At 31.0% G+C, this 21,209-nt stretch overlaps 1 protein-coding gene across 2 annotated transcripts in view; it reads right to left on the bottom strand.

The window, feature by feature from the left end:
* Nucleotides 1-21,209, bottom strand: part of LOC131689462 (PP2C-like domain-containing protein CG9801) — a 342,363-nt gene that overhangs the window by 154,874 nt on the left and 166,280 nt on the right. For both annotated transcript variants that reach the window (XM_058974559.1, XM_058974560.1), the window contains one exon: nt 2,784-3,002. In XM_058974559.1, the coding sequence (XP_058830542.1) occupies nt 2,784-3,002 (219 nt within the window). The remainder of the gene's footprint in view (nt 1-2,783; nt 3,003-21,209) is intronic.

Below are 21,209 nucleotides of genomic sequence, written 5' to 3'. Positions count from 1 at the left end.
GCTCAAGAAAGCGGGTATCAGTGTCGGGAGAAATTCCTCCGTCGAAAAACTCAGTGAGGTAGGGTGAGTTCACCGCTGTGGATTATCCTAGAAGATCGTAATAACGCTGACAGCTTATTGACAATCGGAAATCAGCAGCTAAACGGCTTACTGAGACAAGAGCAAAATGGTGACGTAATAGATGGAGAAGAAAAGCAAGAGAAGAGTCGAGAGCTAAATGGACTCAAAGGACGAGCTATTTCATGCATCATGTGAGGTTCCGAGATAGCTGCGGAAAACTCGCGAGCAAAAGAAACAGGTGCGAAGAAAGCACAACGCCCTCTCTCCCACAAAATAATACCTTGATGCAGTTCCGTGGGGAAGAAGGGCGAACAAAGAGTAAGGAGTGTTGTAGTGGTAAGGTACGAAAGAGAGCCTCACATAGCACCAATGCACTACAGGCCAAGCTTTTGAATCTTTTTAAACCTTACTATAATAAACACAGAGAGAGCGAAACATTGACCCAAATCTTCGAGCTAAGTCGATTTGTATATAAGGAAAAAGTCTTGAAAGTTTGAGCGAGTTTTATGCATTTCTTTTATGAGAAATGCAAAACAACATAAATAATAACATGAGGAACGTGCCAATCGAGCCTATATATTCTAATAATAGTAGGCTGGCTGACAAATTACAAAATTTTCTATGCCGAATATTATGATTAGTCAACGTACAGATCTTCTCAATCGCAACTATTACCGACTTTCCTCTGTCATCGATTTGTTCTGAACTGTTTTACGATTGATGAATTATAATTATCAGCTCTTTAAAAAATGTTTTTTCGGTTTCTCATAAATTACATGTAGTACAGCAAATTAGCCTTTTCATGTTGCTAGTGGTCTTTGAAAAACGTCCAAACAACACTCAAATGGAAACAGTTTTGCGCTTATATTTACACGTTTACACGTAACGATGAAAAATTGAGAACTAATTCTAAAGTCTCACTTGTCGAGAAGAAGAGATATTAATTATATAAAGCACTATATCAAATCTGCCTAAAATACTATCATCAGGATGTTTACATTGAAGATAGGTGCATCAAGGATCAATTTTATATATAATTTTGAGTATAACCTACCATGATAATAGTAAAAGAAATGCACAATTACATCACTAGGTGAATAAATCTGCACGACAAACGAAACAGATTCTCTGGCGAATTTGGCAGAAAAAACATATACCTACAAATTTTCACTCATACATACAACTGGTCGTACGACCAGTTTTTAAGCATGTCAAACTACCATACGACTCGACCGGGTTGTACGACAGAGGCGAAAATTGTTCAGACGGTCAAATCGTACGACCAGTCGTACGATCGGTCGTACGACCAATCGTATCGTGTATGGCCTGTTTAACAAACAAATTGGGCACAAGTAGGCATAGATTTGGTTGAAAATGTATATGGGTCATTCCACGCGAAGTGATCAAAAAAAGATGCAAACTTGAAATCGACCTTCACGGATTTGAACCAAATTTGATGGAATTGTTCATCTAGGGCCAATATATAAAAACCCAAATTTTTGTGTCAATTGAACCACCCCTCGGGTCATGGGAGTATCCCTCGTTTTGACAAATTGCCATAACCCTTGATTTTTTTTTTGATCATATATCTGGTTCTATTGACTCTAAAATCATACCACTAGAGGGCTTTTGAAGAAAATAATTCAAGGAGTTTATAAAAAATATTAATTTTTGGCGGCAGTGCTGCCAAATATGCGATTTTTTCATTTAAATATTAAAAATTATTTTTTCCCTCAATACATATATTTTAATTTTGAAAATTCCAATGCCATCGTATTCCTCAGACATTTTTACATAAGAAACACTTATAATCTGAATATAATTTGAGCGCATCCTGAAATACACCGTTTTGAAGGGAAAAACTCGCATTTTCTCATATAAAAATCCATTTTTATAGACCGAAATCGAGAAAATCTTCAAGCGGTCATAAAAATCGACCCTGATCTGCTAGAAGCAAAGCAAAAACGTAGTTTTTCATCATTTCTCGTCTACTTCACGAAAAATCATGTTTGAACTCAGAATACTCAAGTTGGTTTTTTGGTGTTGTGCGCTTGCGAGTTTTTCCCTTCAAAACAGTGTATCTCAGGATCCGCCCAAATTATATTGAGATTATAAGTGTTTCTTATGTAAAAATGTTTGAGGAATACGATGGCATTAGAATTTTCAAAAATAAAATATATGTATTGATAGAAAAATTAATTTTAAATATTTAACTGAAAAAATCGCATAGTTGGTAGCACTGCCGCCAAAAATTAATATTTTTAGACTCCTTGAATAATTTTCTTCAAAAACCATCTTGCGGTTTGATTCTAGAGTAAATAGAACCAGAGATATGATAAAAAAAAACAAGGATTTGGCAATTTGTCAAAACGGGGGGTGCTCCCATGACCCGAGGGGTGGGGCAATTGACATAAAAAATTGGGTTTTTATATATTGCCCTTAGATGAACAATTCCTCCAAATTTGGTTCAAATCCGTGAAGGTCGATTACATGTGCCTTGATCACATCGCGTGGAATGACCCAACGTAACATTTTTTGTACAGCCCTTCAGGAATGTCCAAAAATTTTGAACTCTATTGAAAATCGTTTTGAAAGTTTATTTTGGGCCATATTGACCCCAACACCTAAAGAAGGTAATTATTACCCTGACGGATTACAATCCTTTTTTGTGTTTAATACAACAGCAAAACTGTAATAACTGCTCTTATAACTTTGTTATTTACCTTGTGTTATCTCTCTGACCCCATGCTTTTTAGAATACACGTAACCCAAAGAGTCACCGACATTGCAGCTACAAACTACGTAATTATTAGGATCACCTAATAACGGCAGGACCACGATAACGGAGAGAGTGGTAAGCGCTCCACTCGCTTCTATGATGTATGAATGGGCTTCCCAAAAACTCCGTACTAAACTTACGAATATATCTTTTGTTGATGATGCTGAAAAACAAGAGCAGAAAAACTTATTAGAATACAATCACTACTCACACATAGTAGAAGTAGTTACGAGCAAGACACAGTCGCCAAAAATTTAAAAAGGATTTTAATACACCCAAAAGTGTGTAAAGACATTTATTTTAACTCTTATAACTCTTTCTTAGATTATTATATCGGTTGAGAACATTTAGAACATGATGTCTCGCTATGTTTTAGATAAAATACATCACAATGCCGGAAATAAGTATACCGTATGTAACAATAATCTTAAAACCCATTCGTAACCGAGCGCTCGTTCGTTACAGTCGAGTTGTTTGTTGTAACATTACTTTGAGATAGGCGATATCGGTGAAGGTAACACTACTTTCTTCTGCAAACTTGGGCAGTAAATAATAGCCTTTGGGATGGGCGAATGAATATGATGGAATTCTTCCTCCAGGCGGCGCTAGTGAGCATTAATTTTTATCCGATCTATTGTATCTAAAGTGTCTGATTTTTCAGCAAATATGTGTTTTCGGCAATGTTGTTCTGGTGATAAAAACCTACGAGGTGGTATGCGAAATAGTTTGATATTCTGTCACTAAGTGGCGCTAGTGACCATGCCATTTTTGGCCTATTGTATCTCGATTTCCTGATTTGTTAGCAGGACGGTGTCATCGATATAGTTGCACAAGAGATAAAAACCTACGATGTGATACACTGAATAGTTTAGGATTCTGCCACTAGATAGCGCTAGTGAACATGCATATTCATGATTTCTGAATCGCAAGATTGCCAATATTGAGAAGTGCAGTGTCTTTGCCAGAGTTATTGATTCAAGAATTTTGAAATTCTGGCGCCATGCGAAACCTGGGACAGGACGTGCGATGCAGAAAAAGTAAATGCCACCGCGAACCGGATCCTTTTTGACAGTTTTCATTAACTACGTAGTCCTAGTATCCTAACTGAATCCAAAGCATCTTATGAAAATATTTTGGACATATTATTCAAAAGTATTTAGCAGCCAAATAAGTAAAAGTAACTGATACACGTAAAATCGTTTTATTCTATTAGTTATAGTATAATCAATATTGTTCTACACAGTATGATAGTATAATTCATGTCATCAGTGAGCTATACGATTTTCGAATCAAATCAGTACGTTGAATAAATTGAAGAACAATTGTGTTTGTTTTGCATTTTTCTGTATTTAGGAGTGTTGTGTCATTATTTCTGTGCGTGTTGTAAGCACCCCTTTTACCGATTACCATCGTAAGTGTTACACATTACAGAAATAGTACACATTTCTTTGCGTACATAAGAGGATCATGAATTAAAAATTGGTTTAGTTTAGTAAAAGAAACGTCATCTGACAATTTAGTGAACTTATTTTCGGAATATCATCGATTTATTGTTTCCCTTGGTGACATTCACCATTTTTGGTTTTAGTTCGAAGAAAAAAGAGAACCACCTTCCAAAGAGTCAGCAAACTGAGATACAGTAGGTCGACAAAATGACATGCTCAAATTCACTAACACCTCCTAGTGGAAGATTCCCATACTATTCGATATACCACCTCGAAGGTTTTGATCTCGTGATCAAACTTGCCGAATGCATTGACTTGCCTAAAAATCAGGAAATTGATATTCAAGAAGTTGCTCACTAGCGCCGCCTAACGGTAGTGTTTTGAAAAAGCCGTTATACCACGGCATAGGTTTTCATTTAATTAGCAACATCGTCGATACTGACTTTCTAAAAAATATAGATCTTGAGATACAGTAAGCTGAAAAAATAGCATGCTCACTGGCGCCACATAGCGGCAGAATTTTTATTTCATACCATTTTATCTTCCATTGATTAGCTCTTGATCTTCTGAACAAGTTTACCGAAGGAAGTAATCCTCCACATGATCAAGAGAGATATTGAAGAGAATATTTTTTAGTCGAACTTCCCACATCGCGCGTTCTATTGGTCTTGTTTTATCAAACAATTTCAGATTGAATTGTTGCACTTGAGGTATACCAGTGCACGAAAATGGGTGTATCTTGTCCAAACCATGATTTCTGAGGAATACATAGTGGTTTGGTGTTGATAAATGTCATTGCAACAAAATGATAACAAAAAATCGTTGCTGGTTGCTATTCTACCAACAGTAAGAACATTTTTAAAGCAGTTGACTGAACAATGGCCCCTCCTTGCAGCGATCGTATCCTTCGATGGCCAACTTATTAAAAATTAAAATTTGAAATTTTCCTAATCCACCTATTACTGCAATTGTGCTTTTCTCATATATGCACCTTTTGCTGGATATCTTTATATATAAAAATGAAATGGTTTCCGTGTATCATCGTATAGCTCTGGAACAACATGACGGATTTCTTCAATTTTTGCGTTATTTTGTTGGTTATTTTCTGTGGAAGGTTGCGACATAAAAATTAAATATTGAAATTTTCCTAATCCACCTATTAGTGCAATTGTGCTTTTCTCATATATGCACCTTTTGCTGGATATCTGTATATATAAAAATGAAATGGTTTCCGTGTGTCATCGCATAACTCAAGAACGACATGACGGATTTCTTCAATTTTTGCGGAATATTCTGTGAAAGGTTTTTTAGCAGGAACACAAAATATTAACAATTTCTTGATTCACCTATTTGTGCAATTTGGATATTTTTAGTTTAGAGTTTAGGATTGTTTGCATAGTTTGGCATTATATGGAATTATGCAATAAAAGGTCATTGGATTGTTATTGGGTTCACAGTTTTTCCGTGACGGTACTTTTTTGTTAAAAAGTTATATATTATGACATACCAAAAGTTATATTTTATGACATACCTTTTATGCTTTCATGCATTTAAAAGGAAGAGCGGCGAAAGAGTTGATGAACAATGTGTATCAAGGCACTATTCACAAAGGAGAGTGTGAATGCAGCAATGCTTTGTTTCGATGACTTCCCATGATTCAAACGGATTCAAATTCCGATTCAACTTTGAAAATGAAAATAAGTCATTGAAAAGCTTCGGAACAAATTTGACGTACCGTCGATTCTCCCATGGTCCTACTCAGATATTGGTAAAGCATCAGCATTGTTGCTGTTTATAGCAAAATAAAAGTATTGTTGATCATAACGCAGAAATAAAAGCATTGTTGATCATAACCTATGTTATAGGACTTTTCGTAATATGTTTAACAATTGGAATTGAAATTAATAGAAATTTTATCCACTATTTCTGCTTTCGTTGTATTTTCCAGTGAATACTTATAAGCAGGACAACGTCTGCCGGGTCAGCTAGTGTTAATATATTTTGAAATGTGGGTGGTGGGGAAGGGAAGGAGCATGATTAGTTGGAGGAAGAGGATGCCCTGGGAAACACTTAATACTTATTTTGGTATATGGAGTGGATGAAAGGAATGCAGGTGGAGGTTAGTCTGAGAGGGGGGGGGCGAAAGTGGGGGGTGGGGTTGAGAAGAAGAAGGGGGAGGGGTTGATGGGGGTACAACACCCAACTGCATATTATACCTTCCGTTCGAGACTAGGATAATCAAAATTGATTCAGTTATCATCGAAGTGGCTTTAGTTCTGGAATATGTCCGGAAGCCGGAATTATCCATAGTAGACAATGTGTTACAATAATCACCATCAGTGATGTAGGCTTGTAATTTAAAGTGCATTTCAATAGATTTTTCACCTATGAACTATTACGATTGTGCCGGTTTTTATGAGAAATTCCTATAATTTAAGAATTTTAGAGAATTTTAGAGAATTTTAGAAAATTTTAGAGAATTTTAGAGAATTCTAGAGAATTTTAGAGAATTTTAGAGAATTTTAGAGAATTTTAGAGTATTTTAGAGTATTTTAGAGTATTTGAGAGAATTTGAGAGAATTTGAGAGAATTTGAGAGAATTTGAGAGAATTTGAGAGAATTTGAGAGAATTTGAGAGAATTTGAGAGAATTTGAGAGAATTTGAGAGAATTTGAGAGAATTTGAGAGAATTTGAGAGAATTTGAGAGAATTTGAGAGAATTTGAGAGAATTTGAGAGAATTTGAGAGAATTTGAGAGAATTTGAGAGAATTTGAGAGAATTTGAGAGAATTTGAGAGAATTTGAGAGAATTTGAGAGAATTTGAGAGAATTTGAGAGAATTTGAGAGAATTTGAGAGAATTTGAGAGAATTTGAGAGAATTTGAGAGAATTTGAGAGAATTTGAGAGAATTTGAGAGAATTTGAGAGAATTTGAGAGAATTTGAGAGAATTTGAGAGAATTTGAGAGAATTTGAGAGAATTTGAGAGAATTTGAGAGAATTTGAGAGAATTTGAGAGAATTTGAGAGAATTTGAGAGAATTTGAGAGAATTTGAGAGAATTTGAGAGAATTTGAGAGAATTTGAGAGAATTTGAGAGAATTTGAGAGAATTTGAGAGAATTTGAGAGAATTTGAGAGAATTTGAGAGAATTTGAGAGAATTTGAGAGAATTTGAGAGAATTTGAGAGAATTTGAGAGAATTTGAGAGAATTTGAGAGAATTTGAGAGAATTTGAGAGAATTTGAGAGAATTTGAGAGAATTTGAGAGAATTTGAGAGAATTTGAGAGAATTTGAGAGAATTTGAGAGAATTTGAGAGAATTTGAGAGAATTTGAGAGAATTTGAGAGAATTTGAGAGAATTTGAGAGAATTTGAGAGAATTTGAGAGAATTTGAGAGAATTTGAGAGAATTTGAGAGAATTTGAGAGAATTTGAGAGAATTTGAGAGAATTTGAGAGAATTTGAGAGAATTTGAGAGAATTTGAGAGAATTTGAGAGAATTTGAGAGAATTTGAGAGAATTTGAGAGAATTTGAGAGAATTTGAGAGAATTTGAGAGAATTTGAGAGAATTTGAGAGAATTTGAGAGAATTTGAGAGAATTTGAGAGAATTTGAGAGAATTTGAGAGAATTTGAGAGAATTTGAGAGAATTTGAGAGAATTTGAGAGAATTTGAGAGAATTTGAGAGAATTTGAGAGAATTTGAGAGAATTTGAGAGAATTTGAGAGAATTTGAGAGAATTTGAGAGAATTTGAGAGAATTTGAGAGAATTTGAGAGAATTTGAGAGAATTTGAGAGAATTTGAGAGAATTTGAGAGAATTTGAGAGAATTTGAGAGAATTTGAGAGAATTTGAGAGAATTTGAGAGAATTTGAGAGAATTTGAGAGAATTTGAGAGAATTTGAGAGAATTTGAGAGAATTTGAGAGAATTTGAGAGAATTTGAGAGAATTTGAGAGAATTTGAGAGAATTTGAGAGAATTTGAGAGAATTTGAGAGAATTTGAGAGAATTTGAGAGAATTTGAGAGAATTTGAGAGAATTTGAGAGAATTTGAGAGAATTTGAGAGAATTTGAGAGAATTTGAGAGAATTTGAGAGAATTTGAGAGAATTTGAGAGAATTTGAGAGAATTTGAGAGAATTTGAGAGAATTTGAGAGAGAATTTGAGAGAATTTGAGAGAATTTGAGAGAATTTGAGAGAATTTGAGAGAATTTGAGAGAATTTGAGAGAATTTGAGAGAATTTGAGAGAATTTGAGAGAATTTGAGAGAATTTGAGAGAATTTGAGAGAATTTGAGAGAATTTGAGAGAATTTGAGAGAATTTGAGAGAATTTGAGAGAATTTGAGAGAATTTGAGAGAATTTGAGAGAATTTGAGAGAAATTGAGAGAATTTGAGAGAATTTGAGAGAATTTGAGAGGAGAGAATTTATGAGAGAATTTGAGAGAATTTGAGAGAATTTGAGAGAATTTGAGAGAATTTGAGAGAATTTGAGAGAATTTGAGAGAATTGAGAGAATTGAGAGAATTTGAGAGAATTGAGAGAATTTGAGAGAATTTGAGAGAATTTGAGAGAATTTGAGAGAATTTGAGAGAATTGAGAGAATTTGAGAGAATTTGAGAGAATTTGAGAGAATTTGAGAGAATTTGAGAGAATTTGAGAGATTTGAGAGAATTTGAGAGAATTGAGAGAATTTGAGAGAATTTGAGAGAATTTGAGAGAATTTGAGAGAATTTGAGAGAATTTGAGAGAATTGAGAGAATTTGAGAGAATTTGAGAGAATTTGAGAGAATTTGAGAGAATTTGAGAGAATTTGAGAGAATTTGAGAGAATTTGAGAGAATTTGAGAGAATTTGAGAGAATTTGAGAGAATTTGAGAGAATTTGAGAGAATTTGAGAGAATTTGAGAGAATTTGAGAGAATTTGAGAGAATTTGAGAGAATTTGAGAGAATTTGAGAGAATTTGAGAGAATTTGAGAGAATTTGAGAGAATTTGAGAGAATTTGAGAGAATTTGAGAGAATTTGAGAGAATTTGAGAGAATTTGAGAGAATTGAGAGAATTGAGAGAATTTGAGAGAATTTGAGAGAATTTGAGAGAATTTGAGAATTTGAGAATTTGAGAGAATTTGAGAGAATTTGAGAGAATTTGAGAGAATTTGAGAGAATTGAGAGAATTTGAGAGAATTTGAGAGAATTTGAGAGAATTTGAGAGAATTTGAGAGAATTTGAGAGAATTTGAGAGAATTTGAGAGAATTTGAGAGAATTTGAGAGAATTTGAGAGAATTTGAGAGAATTTGAGAGAATTTGAGAGAATTGAGAGAATTGAGAGAATTTGAGAGAATTTGAGAGAATTTGAGAGAATTTGAGAGAATTTGAGAGAATTTGAGAGAATTTGAGAGAATTTGAGAATTTGAGAGAATTTGAGAGAATTTGAGAGAATTTGAGAGAATTTGAGAGAATTTGAGAGAATTTGAGAGAATTTGAGAGAATTTGAGAGAATTTGAGAGAATTTGAGAGAATTTGAGAGAATTTGAGAGAATTTGAGAGAATTTGAGAGAATTTGAGAGAATTTGAGAGAATTTGAGAGAATTTGAGAGAATTTGAGAGAATTTGAGAGAATTTGAGAGAATTTGAGAGAATTTGAGAGAATTTGAGAGAATTTGAGAGAATTTGAGAGAATTTGAGAGAATTTGAGAGAATTTGAGAGAATTTGAGAGAATTTGAGAGAATTTGAGAGAATTTGAGAGAATTTGAGAGAATTTGAGAGAATTTGAGAGAATTTGAGAGAATTTGAGAGAATTGAGAGAATTTGAGAATTTGAGAATTTGAGAGAATTTGAGAGAATTTGAGAGAATTTGAGAGAATTTAGAGAATTTGAGAGAATTTGAGAGAATTTGAGAGAATTTGAGAGAATTTGAGAGAATTTGAGAGAATTTGAGAGAATTTGAGAGAATTGAGAGAATTTGAGAGAATTTGAGAGAATTTGAGAGAATTTGAGAGAATTTGAGAGAATTTGGAGAGAATTTGAGAGAATTTGAGAGAATTTGAGAGAATTTGAGAGAATTTGAGAGAATTTGAGAGAATTTGAGAGAATTTGAGAGAATTTGAGAGAATTTGAGAGAATTTGAGAGAATTTGAGAGAATTTGAGAGAATTTGAGAGAATTTGAGAGAATTTGAGGATGAATTTGAGAGAATTTGAGAGAATTTGAGAGAATTTGAGAGAATTTGAGAGAATTTGAGAGAATTTGAGAGAATTTGAGAGAATTGAGAGAATTTGAGAGAATTTGAGAGAATTTGAGAGAATTTGAGAGAATTTGAGAGAATTTGAGAGAATTTGAGAGAATTTGAGAGAATTTGAGAGAATTTGAGAGAATTTGAGAGAATTTGAGAGAATTTGAGAGAATTTGAGAGAATTTGAGAGAATTTGAGAGATTTGAGAGAATTGAGAGAATTTGAGAGAATTTGAGAGAATTTGAGAGAATTTGAGAGAATTTGAGAGAATTTGAGAGAATTTGAGAGAATTTGAGAGAATTTGAGAGAATTTGAGAGAATTTGAGAGAATTTGAGAGAATTTGAGAGAATTTGAGAGAATTTGAGAGAATTTGAGAGAATTTGAGAGAATTGAGAGAATTTGAGAGAATTTGAGAGAATTTGAGAGAATTGAGAGAATTTGAGAGAATTTGAGAGAATTTGAGAGAATTTGAGAGAATTTGAGAGAATTTGAGAGAATTTGAGAGAATTTGAGAGAATTTGAGAGAATTTGAGAGAATTGAGAGATTTGAGAGAATTTGAGAGAATTTGAGAGAATTTGAGAGAATTTGAGAGAATTTGAGAGAATTTGAGAGAATTTGAGAGAATTTGAGAGAATTTTGAGAGAATTTGAGAGAATTTGAGAGAATTTGAGAGAATTTGAGAGAATTTGAGAGAATTTGAGAGAATTTGAGAGAATTTGAGAGAATTTGAGAGAATTTGAGAGAATTTGAGAGAATTTGAGAGAATTTGAGAGAATTTGAGAGAATTTGAGTGAATTTGAGAGAATTTGAGAGAATTTGAGAGAATTTGAGAGAATTTGAGAGAATTTGAGAGAATTTGAGAGAATTTGAGAGAATTTGAGAGAATTTGAGAGAATTTGAGAGAATTTGAGAGAATTTGAGAGAATTTGAGAGAGAATTTGAGAGAATTTGAGAGAATTTGAGAGAATTTGAGAGAATTTGAGAGAATTTGGAGATGAGAATTGAGAGAATTTGAGAGAATTTGAGAGAATTTGAGAGAATTTGAGAGAATTTGAGAGAATTTGAGAGAATTTGAGAGAATTGAGAGAATTTGAGAGAATTTGAGAGAATTTGAGAGAATTTGAGAGAATTTGAGAGAATTTGAGAGAATTTGAGAGAATTTGAGAGAATTTGAGAGAATTTGAGAGAATTGAGAGAATTGAGAGAATTTGATGAGAATTTGAGAGAATTTGAGAGAATTTGAGAGAATTTGAGAGAATTTGAGAGAATTTGAGAGAATTTGAGAGAATTTGAGAGATTTGAGGAATTTGAGAGAATTGAGAGAATTTGAGAGAATTTGAGAGATTTGAGAGAATTTGAGAGAATTGAGAGAATTTGAGAGAATTTGAGAGAATTTGAGAGAATTTGAGAGAATTTGAGAGAATTTGAGAGAATTTGAGAGAATTTGAGAGATTTGAGAGAATTTGAGAGAATTTGAGATTTGAGATTTGAGAATTTGAGAGAATTTGAGAGAATTTGAGAGAATTTGAGAGAATTTGAGAGATTTGAGAGAATTTGAGAGAATTTGAGAGAATTTGAGAGAATTTGAGAGAATTTGAGAGAATTTGAGAGAATTTGAGAGAATTTGAGAGAATTTGAGAGAATTGAGAGAATTTGAGAGAATTTGAGAGAATTTGAGAGAATTTGAGAGAATTGAGAGAATTTGAGAGAATTGAGAGAATTTGAGAGAATTTGAGAGAATTTGAGAGAATTTGAGAGAATTTGAGAGAATTTGAGAGAATTGAGAGAATTTGAGAGAATTGAGAGAATTTGAGAGAATTTGAGAGAATTTGAGAGAATTTGAGAGAATTTGAGAGAATTTGAGAGAATTTGAGAGAATTTGAGAGAATTTGAGAGAATTTGAGAGAATTTGAGAGAATTTGAGAGAATTTGAGAGAATTTGAGAGAATTTGAGAGAATTTGAGAGAATTGAGAGAATTTGAGAGAATTTGAGAGAATTTGAGAGAATTTGAGAGAATTTGAGAGAATTTGAGAGAATTTGAGAGAATTTGAGAGAATTTGAGAGAATTTGAGAGAATTTGAGAGAATTTGAGAGAATTTGAGAGAATTTGAGAGAATTTGAGAGAATTTGAGAGAATTTGAGAGAATTTGAGAGAATTTGAGAGAATTTGAGAGAATTTGAGAGAATTTGAGAGAATTTGAGAGAATTTGAGAGAATTTGAGAGAATTTGAGAGAATTTGAGAGAATTTGAGAGAATTTGAGAGAATTTGAGAGAATTTGAGAGAATTTGAGAGAATTTGAGAGAATTTGAGAATTGAGAGAATTTGAGAGAATTTGAGAGAATTTGAGAGAATTTGAGAGAATTTGAGAGAATTTGAGAGAATTTGAGAGAATTTGAGAGAATTTGAGAGAATTTGAGAGAATTTGAGAGAAATTTGAGAGATTTGAGAGAATTTGAGAGAATTTGAGAGAATTTGAGAGAATTTGAGAGAATTTGAGAGAATTTGAGAGAATTTGAGAGAATTTGAGAGAATTTGAGAGAATTTGAGAGATTTGAGAGAATTTGAGAGAATTTGAGAGAATTTGAGAGAATTTGAGAGAATTTTGAGAGAATTTGAGAGAATTTGAGAGAATTTGAGAGAATTTGAGAGAATTTGAGAGAATTTGAGAGAATTTGAGAGAATTTGAGAGAATTTGAGAGAATTTGAGAGAATTTGAGAGAATTTGAGAGAATTTGAGAGAATTTGAGAGAATTTGAGAGAATTTGAGAGAATTTGAGAGAATTTGAGAGAATTTGAGAGAATTTGAGAGAATTTGAGAGAATTTGAGAGAATTTGAGAGAATTTGAGAGAATTTGAGAGAATTTGAGAGAATTTGAGAGAATTTGAGAGAATTTGAGAGAATTTGAGAGAATTTGAGAGAATTTGAGAGAATTTGAGAGAATTTGAGAGAATTTGAGAGAATTTGAGAGAATTTTGAGAGAATTTGAGAGAATTTGAGAGAATTTGAGAGAATTTGAGAGAATTTGAGAGAATTTGAGAGAATTTGAGAGAATTTGAGAGAATTTGAGAGAATTTGAGAGAATTTGAGAGAATTTGAGAGAATTTGAGAGAATTTGAGAGAATTTGAGAGAATTTGAGAGATTTGAGAGAATTTGAGAGAATTGAGAGCATTTGAGAGAATTTGAGAGAATTTGAGAGAATTTGAGAGAATTTGAGAGAATTTGAGAGAATTTGAGGAGAATTTGAGAGAATTTGAGAGAATTTGAGAGAATTTGAGAGAATTTGAGAGAATTTGAGAGAATTTGAGAGAATTTGAGAGAATTTGAGTGAATTTGAGAGAATTTGAGAGAATTTGAGAGAATTTGAGAGAATTTGAGAGAATTTGAGAGAATTTGAGAGAATTGAGAGAATTTGAGAGAATTGAGAGAATTTGAGAGAATTTGAGAGAATTTGAGAGAATTTGAGAGAATTTGAGAGAATTTGAGAGAATTTGAGAGAATTGAGAGAATTTGAGAGGAATTTGAGAGAATTTGAGAGAATTTGAGAGAATTTGAGAGAATTTGAGAGAATTTGAGTGAATTTGAGAGAATTTGAGAGAATTTGAGAGAATTGAGAGAATTTGAGAGAATTTGAGAGAATTTGAGAGAATTTGAGAGATTTGAGAGAATTTGAGAGAATTTGAGAGAATTTGAGAGAATTTGAGAGAATTTGAGAGAATTTGAGAGAATTTGAGAGAATTTGAGAGAATTTGAGAGAATTTGAGAGAATTTGAGAGAATTTGAGAGAATTTGAGAGAATTTGAGAGAATTTGAGAGAATTTGAGAGAATTTGAGAGAATTTGAGAGAATTTGAGAGAATTTGAGAGAATTTGAGAGAATTTGAGAGAATTTGAGTGAATTTGAGAGGAATTTGAGAGAATTTGAGAGAATTTGAGAGAATTGAGAGAATTTGAGAGAATTTGAGAGAATTTGAGAGAATTGAGAGAATTTGAGAGAATTTGAGAGAATTTGAGAGAATTTGAGAGAATTTGAGAGAATTTGAGAGAATTTGAGAGAATTTGAGAGAATTTGAGAGAATTTGAGAGAATTTGAGAGAATTTGAGAGAATTTGAGAGAATTTGAGAGAATTTGAGAGAATTTGAGAGAATTTGAGAGAATTTGAGAGAATTTGAGAGAATTGAGAGATTTGAGAGAATTTGAGAGAATTTGAGAGAATTTGAGAGAATTTGAGAGAATTTGAGAGAATTGAGAGAATTTGAGAGAATTTGAGAGAATTTGAGAGAATTTGAGAGAATTTGAGAGAATTTGAGAGAATTTGAGAGAATTTGAGAGAATTGAGAGAATTTGAGAGAATTTGAGAGAATTGAGAGAATTTGAGAGAATTTGAGAGAATTTGAGAGATTTGAGAGAATTTGAGAGAATTGAGAGAATTTGAGAGAATTTGAGAGAATTTGAGAGAATTTGAGAGAATTTGAGAGAATTGAGAGAATTTGAGAGAATTTGAGAGAATTTGAGAGAATTTGAGAGAATTTGAGAGAATTTGAGAGAATTTGAGAGAATTTGAGAGAATTTGAGAGAATTTGAGAGAATTTGAGAGAATTTGAGAGAATTTGAGAGAATTTGAGGAATTTGAGAGAATTTGAGAGAATTTGAGAGAATTTGAGAGAATTTGAGAGAATTTGAGAGAATTTGAGAGAATTTGAGAGAATTTGAGAGAATTTGAGAGAATTTGAGAGAATTTGAGAGATTTGAGAGAATTTGAGAGAATTTGAGAGAATTTGAGAGAATTTGAGAGAATTGAGAGAATTTGAGAGAATTTGAGAGAATTGAGAGAATTGAGAGAATTTGAGAGAATTTGAGAGAATTTGAGAGAATTTGAGAGATTTGAGAGAATTTGAGAGAATTTGAGAGAATTTGAGAGAATTTGAGAGAATTTGAGAGAATTGAGAGAATTTGAGAGAATTTGAGAGAATTTGAGAGAATTTGAGAGAATTTGAGAGAATTTGAGAGATTTGAGAGAATTTGAGAGAATTTGAGAGAATTTGAGAGAATTTGAGAGAATTTGAGAGAATTGAGAGAATTTGAGAGAATTTGAGAGAATTTGAGAGAATTTGAGAGAATTTGAGGATTGAGAGAATTTGAGAGAATTTGAGAGAATTGAGAGAATTGAGGAATTTGAGAGAATTGAGAGAATTTGAGAGAATTTGAGAGAATTTGAGAGGAATTTGAGAGAATTTGAGAGAATTGAGAGAATTTGAGAGAATTTGAGAATTTGAGAGAATTTGAGAGAATTTGAGAGATTTGAGAGAATTTGAGAGAATTTGAGAGAATTTGAGAGATTTGAGAGGAATTTGAGAGAATTGAGAGAATTGAGAGAATTTGAGAGAATTTGAGAGAATTTGAGAGAATTTGAGAGAATTTGAGAGAATTTGAGAGAATTTGAGAGAATTGAGAGAATTTGAGAGAATTTGAGAGAATTTGAGAGAATTTGAGAGATTTGAGAGAATTTGAGAGAATTTGAGAGAATTTGAGAGAATTTGAGAGAATTTGAGAGAATTTGAGAGAATTTGAGAGAATTTGAGAGAATTTGAGAGAATTTGAGAGAATTTGAGAGAATTTGAGAGAATTTGAGAGAATTTGAGAGAATTTGAGAGAATTTGAGAGAATTGAGAGAATTTGAGAGAATTTGAGAGAATTTGAGAGAATTTGAGAGAATTTGAGAGAATTGAGAGATTTGAGGAATTTGAGAGAATTTGAGAGAATTTGAGAGAATTGAGAGAATTTGAGAGAATTTGAGGAATTTGAGAATTTGAGAGAATTTGAGAGAATTTGAGAGAATTTGAGAGAATTTGAGAGAATTTGAGAGAATTGAGAGAATTTGAGAATTTGAGAGAATTTGAGAGAATTTGAGAGAATTTGAAGAGAATTTGAGAGAATTTGAGAGAATTTGAGAGAATTTGAGAGAATTTGAGAGAATTTGAGAGAATTTGAGAGAATTTGAGAGAATTTGAGAGAATTTGAGAGAATTTGAGAGAATTTGAGAGAATTTGAGAGAATTTGAGAGAATTTGAGAGAATTTGAGAGAATTTGAGAGAATTTGAGAGAATTTGAGAGAATTTGAGAGAATTGAGAGAATTTGAGAGAATTTGAGAGAATTTGAGAGAATTTGAGAGAATTTGAGGAGAATTTGAGAGAATTTGAGAGAATTTGAGAGAATTTGAGAGAATTTGAGAGAATTTGAGAGATTTGAGGAATTGAGAGAATTTGAGAGAATTTGAGAGAATTTGAGAGGAATTTGAGAGAATTTGAGAGAATTTGAGAGAATTTGAGAGAATTTGAGAGAATTTGAGAGAATTTGAGAGAATTTGAGAGAATTTGTGAGAATTGAGAGAATTTGAGAGATTTTGTGGGAGAATTTGGGAGAATTTGGGAGAATTTGGGAGAATTTGGGAGAATTTGGGTGAGAATTTGGGAGAATTTGGAGATTGGGAGAATTTGGGAGAATTTGGGAGAATTTGGGAGAATTTGGAGAATTTGGGTGAATTTGGGAGAATTTTGGGAGAATTTGGGAGAATTTGGGAGAATTTGGGAGAATTTGGGTGAATTGGGAGAATTTGGGAGAATTTGGGAGAATTTGGGAGAATTTGGGAGAATTTGGGGAGAATTTGGAGAATTTGGGAGATTTGGGAGAATTTGGGAGAATTTGGGAGAATTTGGGAGAATTTGGGAGAATTTGGGAGAATTTGGGAGAATTTGGGAGAATTTGGGAGAATTTGGGAGAATTTTGGGAGAATTTGGGGAGAATTTTAGAGAATGTTAGAGAATTTTAGAGAATTTTAGAGAATTTTAGAGAATTTAGAGATTTAGAATTTTAGAGAATTTTAGAGAATTTTAGAGAATTTAGAGAATTTTAGAGAATTTTAGAGAATTTTAGAGAATTTTAGAGAATTTTAGAGAATTTTAGAGAATTTTAGAGAATTTTAGAGAATTTTAGAGAATTTAGAGAATTTTAGAGAATTTTAGAGAATTTTAGAGAATTTTAGAGAATTTTAGAGAATTTTAGAGAATTTTAGAGAATTTTAGAGATTTTAGAGAATTTTAGAGAATTTTAGAGAATTTTAGAGAATTTTAGAGAATTTTAGAGAATTTTAGAGAATTTTAGAGAATTTTAGAGAATTTTAGAGAATTTTAGAGAATTTTAGAGATTTTAGAGAATTTTAGAGAATTTTAGAGAATTTTAGAGAATTTTAGAGAATGTTAGAGAATTTAGAGATTTTAGAGAATGTTAGAGAATTTAGAGTTTAGAGAATGTTAGAGAATGTTAGAGAATGTTAGAGAATGTTAGAGAATGTTAGAGAATGTTAGAGAATGTTAGAGAATGTTAGAGAATGTTAGAGAATGTTAGAGAATGTTAGAGAATGTTAGAGAATGTTAGAGAATGTTAGAGAATGTTAGAGAATGTTAGAGAATGTTAGAGAATGTTAGAGAATGTTAGAGAATGTTAGAGAATGTTAGAGAATGTTAGAGAATGTTAGAGAATGTTAGAGAATGTTAGAGAATGTTAGAGAATGTTAGAGAATGTTAGAGAATGTTAGAGAATGTTAGAGAATTTTAGAGAATTTTAGAGAATTTTAGAGAATTTTAGAGAATTTTAGAGAATTTTAGAGAATTTTAGAGAATTTTAGAGAATTTTAGAGAATTTTAGAGAATTTTAGAGAATTTTAGAGAATTTTAGAGAATTTTAGAGAATTTTAGAGAATTTTAGAGAATTTAGAGAATTTTAGAATTTTAGAGAATTTTAGAGAATTTTAGAGAATTTTAGAGAATTTAGAGAATTTTAGAGAATTTTAGAGAATTTTAGAGAATTTTAGAGAATTTTAGAGAATTTTAGAGAATTTTAGAGAATTTTAGAGAATTTTAGAGAATTTTAGAGAATTTTAGAGAATTTTAGAGAATTTTTAGAGAATTTTAGAGAATTTTAGAGAATTTTAGAGAATTTAGAGAATTTTAGAGAATTTTAGAGAATTTTAGAGAATTTTAGAGGAATTTTAGAGAATTTTAGAGAATTTTAGAGAATTTTAGAGAATTTTAGAGAATTTTAGAGAATTTTAGAGAATTTTAGAGAATTTTAGTGAATTTTAGAGAATTTTAGAGAATTTTAGAGAATTTTAGAGAATTTAGAGATTTTTAGAGAATTTTAGAGAATTTTAGAGAATTTTAGAGAATTTTAGAGAATTTTAGAGAATTTTAGAGAATTTTAGAGAATTTTAGAGAATTTTAGAGAATTTTAGAGAATTTTAGAGAATTTAGAGAATTTTAGAGATTTTAGAGAATTTTAGAGAATTTTAGAGAATTTTAGAGAATTTTAGAGAATTTTAGAGAATTTTAGAGAATTTTAGAGAATTTTAGAGAATTTTAGAGAATTTAGAGAATTTTAGAGAATTTTAGAGAATTTTAGAGAATTTTAGAGAATTTTAGAGAATTTTAGAGAATTTTAGAGAATTTTAGAGAATTTTAGAGAATTTTAGAGAATTTTAGAGAATTTTAGAGAATTTTAGAGAATTTTAGAGAATTTTAGAGAATTTAGAGAATTTTAGAGAATTTTAGAGAATTTAGAGAATTTTAGAGAATTTTAGAGATTTTTAGAGAATTTTAGAGAATTTTAGAGAATTTTAGAGAATTTTAGAGAATTTTAGAGAATTTTAGAGAATTTTAGAGAATTTTAGAGAATTTTAGAGATTTTAGAGAATTTTAGAGAATTTTAGAGAATTTTAGAGAATTTTAGAGAATTTTAGAGAATTTTAGAGAATTTTAGAGAATTTTAGAGAATTTTAGAGAATTTTAGAGAATTTTAGAGAATTTTAGAGAATTTTAGAGAATTTTAGAGAATTTTAGGAATTTTAGAGAATTTTAGAGAATTTTTAGAGAATTTTAGAGAATTTTAGAGAATTTTAGAGAATTTTAGAGAATTTTAGAGAATTTTAGAGAATTTAGAGAATTTTAGAGAATTTTAGAGAATTTTAGATTTTAGAGAATTTTAGAGAATTTTAGAGAATTTTAGAGAATTTTAGAGAATTTTAGAGAATTTTAGAGAATTTTAGAGAATTTTAGAGAATTTTAGAGAATTTTAGAGAATTTTAGAGAATTTTAGAGGAATTTTAGAGAATTTTAGAGAATTTTAGAGAATTTTAGAGAATTTTAGAGAATTTAGAGAATTTTAGAGAATTTTAGAGAATTTTAGAGAATTTTAGAGAATTTTAGAGAATTTTAGAGAATTTTAGGAATTTTAGAGAATTTTAGAGGAATTTTAGAGAATTTAGAGAATTTTAGAGAATTTTAGAGAATTTTAGAGAATTTTAAGGAATTTTAGAGAATTTTAGAGAATTTTTAGAGAATTTTAGAGAATTTTAGAGAATTTTAGAGAATTTTAGAGAATTTTAGAGAATTTTTAGAGAATTTTAGAGAATTTTAGAGAATTTTAGAGAATTTTAGAGAATTTTAGAGAATTTTAGAGAATTTTAGAGAATTTTAGGAATTTTAGAGAATTTTAGAGAATTTTAGAGAATTTTAGAGAATTTTAGAGAATTTTAGAGAATTTAGAGAATTTTAGAGAATTTTAGAGAATTTTAGAGAATTTTAGAGAATTTTAGAGAATTTTAGAGAATTTTAGAGAATTTTAGAGAATTTAGAGAATTTTAGAGAATTTTAGAGAATTTTAGAGAATTTAGAGAATTTGAGAGAATTTGAGAGAATTTGAGAGAATATTGAGAGAATTTTAGAGAATTTAGAGAATTTGAGAGAATTTTGAGAAGAATTTGAGAGAATTTGAGAGAATTTGAGAGAATTTGAGAGAATTTGAAGAGAATTTTAGAGAATTTTAGAGAATTGAGAGAATTTGAGAGAATTTTAGAGAATTTTAGAGAATTTAGATCGAGAATTTGAGAGAAATTGAGAGAATTGAGAGAGAATTTGAGAGAATTGAGAGGATTTGAGAGAATTTGATTGAGAATTTGAGAGAATTTGAGAGAATTTGAGAGAATTTGAGAGAATTTGAGAGAATTTGAGAGAATTTGAGAGATTTGAGAGAATTTGAGAGAATTTGAGAGAATTTGAGAGAATTTGAGAGAATTGAGAGAATTTGAGAGAATTTGAGAGAATTTGAGAGAATTTGAGAGAATTTGAGAGAATTGAGAGAATTTGAGAGAATTTGAGAGAATTTGATGAGAATTTGAGAGAATGATGAGAGAATTTGAGAGAATTTGAGAGAATTTGAGAGAAATTTGAGAGAATTTGAGAGAATTTGAGAGAATTTGAGAGAATTTGAGAGAATTTGAGAGAATTTGAGAGAATTTGAGAGAATTGAGAGAATTTGAGAGAATTTGAGAGAATTTGAGAGAATTTGAGAGAATTTGAGAGAATTTGAGAGAATTTGAGAATTTGAGAGAATTTGAGAGAATTTGAGAGAATTTGAGAGAATTTGAGAGAATTTGAGAGAATTTGAGAGAATTTGAGAGAATTTGAGAGATTTGAGAGAATTTGAGAGAATTTGAGAGAATTTGAAAGAGAATTTGAGAGAATTTGAGAGAAATTTGGAGAGAATTTGAGAGAATATGAGAGAATTTGAGAGAATTTGAGAGAATTTGAAGAGAATTTGAGAGAATTGAGAGAATTTGAGAGAATTTGAGAA

This window comes from Topomyia yanbarensis, chromosome 3 (assembly GCF_030247195.1).
Source record: "Topomyia yanbarensis strain Yona2022 chromosome 3, ASM3024719v1, whole genome shotgun sequence".
NCBI classification, from domain to species: domain Eukaryota; kingdom Metazoa; phylum Arthropoda; class Insecta; order Diptera; family Culicidae; genus Topomyia; species Topomyia yanbarensis.
Note: the sequence above shows the minus strand (reverse complement) of the source record. Positions and strands in the feature narration are given on the sequence as shown.